General features: G+C 50.7%; 1 protein-coding gene across 2 annotated transcripts in view; it reads left to right on the top strand.

The window, feature by feature from the left end:
- stag2a (stromal antigen 2a) overlaps positions 1-7,500 on the top strand; it is a 57,365-nt gene that overhangs the window by 2,158 nt on the left and 47,707 nt on the right. The window contains exons 2-7 of one of the 2 annotated variants that reach the window (XM_037533397.1): positions 1,307-1,440; positions 5,278-5,356; positions 5,503-5,643; positions 5,753-5,849; positions 5,935-6,011; positions 7,208-7,412. In XM_037533397.1, coding sequence (XP_037389294.1) covers positions 1,397-1,440; positions 5,278-5,356; positions 5,503-5,643; positions 5,753-5,849; positions 5,935-6,011; positions 7,208-7,412 — 643 coding nt within the window. In that variant the 5' untranslated portion in view covers positions 1,307-1,396. The remainder of the gene's footprint in view (positions 1-1,306; positions 1,441-5,277; positions 5,357-5,502; positions 5,644-5,752; positions 5,850-5,934; positions 6,012-7,207; positions 7,413-7,500) is intronic. The other variant, XM_037533398.1, reaches the window with a different exon arrangement.

Consider the following 7,500-nt stretch of genomic DNA (forward strand, 5'->3'; position numbering starts at 1 on the left):
GTAATGGTAGTAGTAATAGTAGCAGTATTAGTAGTCATAATATTAGTGACAGTAGTAATAGTATAAGTAGTATTAGTTGCATTATTAGTGGTGGTAGTAGTGATAGTAGTAGTAGTAATAATAGTAATAGTAGCAGTACTAGTGGTAATAGTAGTAAAAATAGTGGTAGGAGTAGTAATAGTAGTTTACTTGTTTTGCTCTGTTTACTCGTTTTGTTTTGCTCTGTTTACTCGTTTTGTTTTGCTCTGTTTACTCGTTTTGTTTTGCTCTTTACTCGTTTTGCTTTGCTCTGTTTACTCGTTTTGTTTTGTTCTGTTTACTTGTTTTGTTTTGCTCTGTTTACTTGTTTTGTTTTGCTCTGTTTACTCGTTTTGTTTTGTTCTGTTTACTCGTTTTGTTTTGCTCTGTTTACTCGTTTTGTTTTGCTCTGTTTACTCGTTTTGTTTTGCTCTGTTTACTCGTTTTGTTTTGTTTTGCTCTGTTTACTCGTTTTGTTTTGCTCTGTTTACTCGTTTTGTTTTGCTCTGTTTACTTGTTTTGTTTTGCTCTGTTTACTCGTTTTGTTTTGCTCTGTTTACTCGTTTTGTTTTGCTGTTTACTCGTTTTGTTTTGCTGTTTACTCGTTTTGTTTTGCTGTTTACTCGTTTTGTTTTGCTCTTTTTACTCGTTTTGTTTTGCTCTTTTTACTCGTTTTGTTTTGCTGTTTACTCGTTTTGTTTTGCTGTTTACTCGTTTTGTTTTGCTCTGTTTACTCGTTTTGCTTTGCTCTGTTTACTCGTTTTGTTTTGCTCGGTTTACTCGTTTTGTTTTGTTTTGCTCTGTTTACTCGTTTTGTTTTGTTTTGCTCTGTTTACTCGTTTTGTTTTGTTTTGCTCGGTTTACTCGTTTTGTTTTGTTTTGCTCGGTTTACTCGTTTTGTTTTGTTTTGCTCGGTTTACTCGTTTTGTTTTGCTCGGTTTACTCGTTTTGTTTTGCTCGGTTTACTCGTTTCGTTTTGTTTTGCTCGGTTTACTCGTTTTGTTTTGTTTTGCTCGGTTTACTCGTTTTGTTTTGTTTTGCTCGGTTTACTCGTTTTGTTTTGTTTTGCTCGGTTTACTCGTTTTGTTTTGTTTTGCTCGGTTTACTCGTTTTGTTTTGCTCGGTTTACTCGTTTTGTTTTGCTCGGTTTACTCGTTTTGTTTTGCTCGGTTTACTCGTTTTGATTTGCTCGGTTTACTCGTTTTGTTTTGCTTGGTTTACTCGTTTTGTTTTGCTCTGTTTACTGGTTGTTTTCACCTCCTGCGTGTTTGTGTCCGTGTTTGTGCAGACCGGGTGTTGGAGGCTCCGGTGGGGTCCGGTGGAGGACGGTGGAGGACGGTCTTACGCACTCGGGGAGGAAACGGAAAATGTTAGAGAAATGATCGCTGCTCAGGATTTACAGACGGACTTCCACTACCCTCAGTGAGTGTCCTGGGGTTGGGGTTGGGGTTGGGGTTAACTTGCCAGCTTGAATTTGGTTACCCTTTTACGTAGCAAGAGAACTCTGCCTGGACGTGTGGGTGGCACTAAAAGTACTGAGGACATCAGAACCCTTTAGAACTTTTTACGGGTGGCGTTATGTGATGAGAGAAGGGCTTATAGCTGAGCGTGAACTGTGCTGCTCTCAGTGCACGACGCTGCTGTAGCTGAGCGTGAACTGTGCTGCGCTCTCAGTGCACGACGCTGCTGTAGCTGAGCGTGAACTGTGCTGCCCTCAGTGCACGACGCTGCTGTAGCTGAGCGTGAACTGTGCTGCTCTCAGTGCACGACGCTGCTGTAGCTGAGCGTGAACTGTGCTGCTCTCAGTGCACGACGCTGCTGTAGCTGAGCGTGAACTGTGCTGCGCTCTCAGTGCACGACGCTGCTGTAGCTGAGCGTGAACTGTGCTGCTCTCAGTGCACGACGCTGCTGTAGCTGAGCGTGAACTGTGCTGCTCTCAGTGCACGACGCTGCTGTAGCTGAGCGTGAACTGTGCTGCTCTCAGTGCACGACGCTGCTGTAGCTGAGCGTGAACTGTGCTGCCCTCTCAGTGCACGACGCTGCTGTAGCTGAGCGTGAACTGTGCTGCCCTCTCAGTGCACGACGCTGCTGTAGCTGAGCGTGAACTGTGCTGCTCTCAGTGCACGACGCTGCTGTAGCTGAGCGTGAACTGTGCTGCTCTCAGTGCACGACGCTGCTGTAGCTGAGCGTGAACTGTGCTGCTCTCAATGCACGACGCTGCTGTAGCTGAGCGTGAACTGTGCTGTGCTCTCAGTGCACAACGCTGCTGTAGCTGAGCGTGAACTGTGCTGCCCTCTCAGTGCACGACGCTGCTGTAGCTGAGCGTGAACTGTGCTGCTCTCAGTGCACGACGCTGCTGTAGCTGAGCGTGAACTGTGCTGCCCTCTCAGTGCACGACGCTGCTGTAGCTGAGCGTGAACTGTGCTGCCCTCTCAGTGCACGACGCTGCTGTAGCTGAGCGTGAACTGTGCTGCGCTCTCAGTGCACGACGCTGCTGTAGCTGAGCGTGAACTGTGCTGCTCTCAGTGCACGACGCTGCTGTAGCTGAGCGTGAACTGTGCTGCTCTCAGTGCACGACGCTGCTGTAGCTGAGCGTGAACTGTGCTGCCCTCTCAGTGCACGACGCTGCTGTAGCTGAGCGTGAACTGTGCTGCTCTCTCAGTGCACGACGCTGCTGTAGCTGAGCGTGAACTGTGCTGCTCTCAGTGCACGACGCTGCTGTAGCTGAGCGTGAACTGTGCTGCTCTCAGTGCACGACGCTGCTGTAGCTGAGCGTGAACTGTGCTGCTCTCAGTGCACGACGCTGCTGTAGCTGAGCGTGAACTGTGCTGCTCTCAGTGCACGACGCTGCTGTAGCTGAGCGTGAACTGTGCTGCTCTCAGTGCACGACGCTGCTGTAGCTGAGCGTGAACTGTGCTGCTCTCAGTGCACGACGCTGCTGTAGCTGAGCGTGAACTGTGCTGCCCTCTCAGTGCACGACGTTGCTGTAGCTGAGCGTGAACTGTGCTGCTCTCAGTGCACGACGCTGCTGTAGCTGAGCGTGAACTGTGCTGCTCTCAGTGCACGACGCTGCTGTAGCTGAGCGTGAACTGTGCTGCTCTCAGTGCACGACGCTGCTGTAGCTGAGCGTGAACTGTGCTGCCCTCTCAGTGCACGACGCTGCTGTAGCTGAGCGTGAACTGTGCTGCTCTCAGTGCACGACGCTGCTGTAGCTGAGCGTGAACTGTGCTGCTCTCAGTGCACGACGCTGCTGTAGCTGAGCGTGAACTGTGCTGCTCTCAGTGCACGACGCTGCTGTAGCTGAGCGTGAACTGTGCTGCTCTCAGTGCACGACGCTGCTGTAGCTGAGCGTGACCTGTGCTGCTCTCTCAGTGCACGACGCTGCTGTAGCTGAGCGTGAACTGTGCTGCGCTCTCAGTGCACGACGCTGCTGTAGCTGAGCGTGAACTGTGCTGCTCTCAGTGCACGACGCTGCTGTAGCTGAGCGTGAACTGTGCTGCTCTCTCAGTGCACGACGCTGCTGTAGCTGAGCGTGAACTGTGCTGCTCTCAGTGCACGACGCTGCTGTAGCTGAGCGTGAACTGTGCTGCTCTCAGTGCACGACGCTGCTGTAGCTGAGCGTGAACTGTGCTGCGCTCTCAGTGCACGACGCTGCTGTAGCTGAGCGTGAACTGTGCTGCGCTCTCAGTGCACGACGCTGCTGTAGCTGAGCGTGAACTGTGCTGCTCTCAGTGCACGACGCTGCTGTAGCTGAGCGTGAACTGTGCTGCTCTCTCAGTGCACGACGCTGCTGTAGCTGAGCGTGAACTGTGCTGCTCTCAGTGCACGACGTTGCTGTAGCTGAGCGTGAACTGTGCTGCTCTCAGTGCACGACGCTGCTGTAGCTGAGCGTGAACTGTGCTGCTCTCAGTGCACGACGTTGCTGTAGCTGAGCGTGAACTGTGCTGCTCTCTCAGTGCACGACGCTGCTGTAGCTGAGCGTGAACTGTGCTGCTCTCAGTGCACGACGTTGCTGTAGCTGAGCGTGAACTGTGCTGCTCTCAGTGCACGACGCTGCTGTAGCTGAGCGTGAACTGTGCTGCTCTCAGTGCACGACGCTGCTGTAGCTGAGCGTGAACTGTGCTGCTCTCAGTGCACGACGCTGCTGTAGCTGAGCGTGAACTGTGCTGCTCTCAGTGCACGACGCTGCTGTAGCTGAGCGTGAACTGTGCTGCTCTCAGTGCACGACGCTGCTGTAGCTGAGCGTGAACTGTGCTGCTCTCAGTGCACGACGCTGCTGTAGCTGAGCGTGAACTGTGCTGCTCTCAGTGCACGACGCTGCTGTAGCTGAGCGTGAACTGTGCTGCTCTCAGTGCACGACGCTGCTGTAGCTGAGCGTGAACTGTGCTGCGCTCTCAGAGCACGACGCTGCTGTAGCTGAGCGTGAACTGTGCTGCTCTCAGTGCACGACGCTGCTGTAGCTGAGCGTGAACTGTGCTGCTCTCAGTGCACGACGCTGCTGTAGCTGAGCGTGAACTGTGCTGCTCTCATTGCACGACGCTGCTGTAGCTGAGCGTGAACTGTGCTGCTCTCAGTGCACGACGCTGCTGTAGCTGAGCGTGAACTGTGCTGCCCTCTCAGTGCACGACGCTGCTGTAGCTGAGCGTGAACTGTGCTGCGCTCTCAGTGCACGACGCTGCTGTACCTGAGCGTGACCTGTGCTGCGCTCTCAGTGCACGACGCTGCTGTAGCTGAGCGTGAACTGTGCTGCGCTCTCAGTGCACGACGCTGCTGTAGCTGAGCGTGAACTGTGCTGCTCTCAGTGCACGACGCTGCTGTAGCTGAGCGTGAACTGTGCTGCGCTCTCAGTGCACGACGCTGCTGTAGCTGAGCGTGAACTGTGCTGCGCTCTCAGTGCACGACGCTGCTGTAGCTGAGCGTGAACTGTGCTGCGCTCTCAGTGCACGACGCTGCTGTAGCTGAGCGTGAACTGTGCTGCGCTCTCAGTGCACGACGCTGCTGTAGCTGAGCGTGAACTGTGCTGCGCTCTCAGTGCACGACGCTGCTGTAGCTGAGCGTGAACTGTGCTGCTCTCAGTGCACAACGCTGCTGTAGCTGAGCGTGAACTGTGCTGCTCTCAGTGCACGACGCTGCTGTAGCTGAGCGTGAACTGTGCTGCGCTCTCAGTGCACGACGCTGCTGTAGCTGAGCGTGAACTGTGCTGCTCTCAGTGCACGACGCTGCTGTAGCTGAGCGTGAACTCTCTGTTTGTCTGTGCAGTGAAGCCGACACTCAGCTGTCTTCCGATACGGACTTGGAGGATCCTGAGGTCCGTAATGCCAAATCAGGGAAAGGAAAGGTAACGATCAACCAATCAGAGAGTACCTGAGTGTTGAGCAGCCAATCAGCTGTCAGAGCCGTATGTTTGAAGTCCATTCTCTTTATTCTGAGGTAAGATAAACGCTGACGCTGTGTTTTGTTTATGTTGGTCTCTGTGTTGTGAAGAAGGGTAAGAAGGTTCCAGGTGAGAAAGGTAAAGGTGTGCTAGTTCGTGCGCCGGGTCGAGTGAACGGCCACCATCAGGAGAACGGCATGGAGAACCTCAGCCTGTTTGAGATCGTTAAACTGGGCAAGAGCGCAACACAGGTACACGCACACACAACCGCAGCCTGTTCTAGGTAGTTGCATTGGGCATTAAGGATCATGATAATTGGCGTATTGCCACCCTGCTGATGATGAACTCCTCTCTGTACAGTCGGTTGTGGACGACTGGATCGAGTCGTATAAGACTGACCGAGACGTCGCTCTACTGGAGCTCATTAACTTCTTCATCCAGTGCTCAGGCTGCAAAGGTAAGACTCGTCTGTGAGCTGCTGATCATAAACGCTCTGTGTTCTGTGAGTGTTCTGCATTTTTACTGAAGGTTCTGTGTCTTAGGTGCCGTGAGTTTGGAGATGTTCAGACACATGCAGAACTCGGAGATCATCAGAAAGATGACGGAGGAGTTTGATGAGGTACGGGTCTGTGGTTGTGTGCGATTGTCTGTGATTGTGATTGCCTGAGGTTGTGATTGTCTGTGATTTGTGATTGTCTGAGGTTGTGATTGTCTGTGATTGTGATGGTCTGTTATCGTCTGTGATTATGATTGTCTGTGATTGATTGTCTGTGATTGAGTTTGGTCGTCTGTGATGGTGATTGCGATTGTCTGTGTTCATCTATGGTTGTGAGCATTTGTGATTGTCTGTGATTGCGATTATCTGTTGTTGTCTGTGATTGTGATGGTCTGTTATTGCTTGGTTGAGATTGTCTGTGATTGTGACCATCTGTGATTGTGATTTTGGTCTTTGATTGTGATTGCGATTGTCTCTGGTCATATGTGATTGTCATCAGTTGTGGTCATCTGTGATTGTGGTTGTCTGTGATTATGACCATCTGTGAGTGTGATTGTCTGATTGATCGTCTGTGATTGTGATTTTGGTCATCTTTGATTGTGATTGTGATCGTGGTCATTTGTGATTGTGATTGTCTGTGGTCATCTCTGATTGTGATTTTGGTCATCTCTGATTGTGATTGTCTGTGGTCATCTGTGATTGTCTGATTGATCGTCTGTGATTGTGATTTTGGTCATCTCTGATTGTGATTGTGATTGTCTGTGGTCATCTGTGATTGTCTGATTGATCGTCTGTGATTTGTGATTTTGGTCATCTCTGTGATTGTGATTGTCTGTGGTCATCTGTGATTGGGATTGTCTGTTATTGTCTAGTTGTGGTCGTCTGTGATTGGGATTGTCTGTGGTCGCTTGTGATTATGATTGTGGTGGTCTGTTATTGTCTAGTTGTGATTGTGATCATCTGTGATGGTGTTTGCGATTTGTCTGTGGTCGTCTGTGATGGTCTGTTGTCTAGTTGTGATTGTGGTTGTCTGTGATGGTGTTTGTGATTGTGGTCGTCTGATTGTGGTCTGTTATTGTCTAGTTGTGATTGTCTGTGATTGTGATCGTCTGTGATGGTGTTTGCAATTGTCTGTGGTCATCTGTGATTGTGATGGTCTGTTATTGTCTAGTTGTGAACATCTGTGATAGTGGTCGTCTATGATGTTGTTTGCAATTGTCTGTGGTTGTCTGTGGTTGTCTGTGATTGTGATGGTCTGTGGTTTGGTCGTCTGCTATCGTCTGTATCTGAGCTGTAATAATGAGAGTGCTGTTTTACAGGACAGTGGTGATTACCCCTTCACGATGGCTGGGCCCATGTGGAAGAAGTTCCGGTGGGGTTTCTGCGAGTTCATCTCTGTGTTGGTGCGGCAGTGCCAGTACAGCATCATCTACGACGAGTACATGATGGACACTGTCATCTCCTTACTGACCGGCCTGAGCGACTCGCAGGTCCGAGCATTCAGACACACCAGCACGCTCGCAGGTAAACTCGCGCTGGAGGCGTAGAAACCCAGAGAGTCTGAATCTGTGTTCTGTCCTATTCGGTTAATCTGGTTCTGACAAGTACACAG

Source organism: Pygocentrus nattereri, chromosome 23 (genome assembly GCF_015220715.1).
Source record: "Pygocentrus nattereri isolate fPygNat1 chromosome 23, fPygNat1.pri, whole genome shotgun sequence".
NCBI lineage: Eukaryota > Metazoa > Chordata > Actinopteri > Characiformes > Serrasalmidae > Pygocentrus > Pygocentrus nattereri.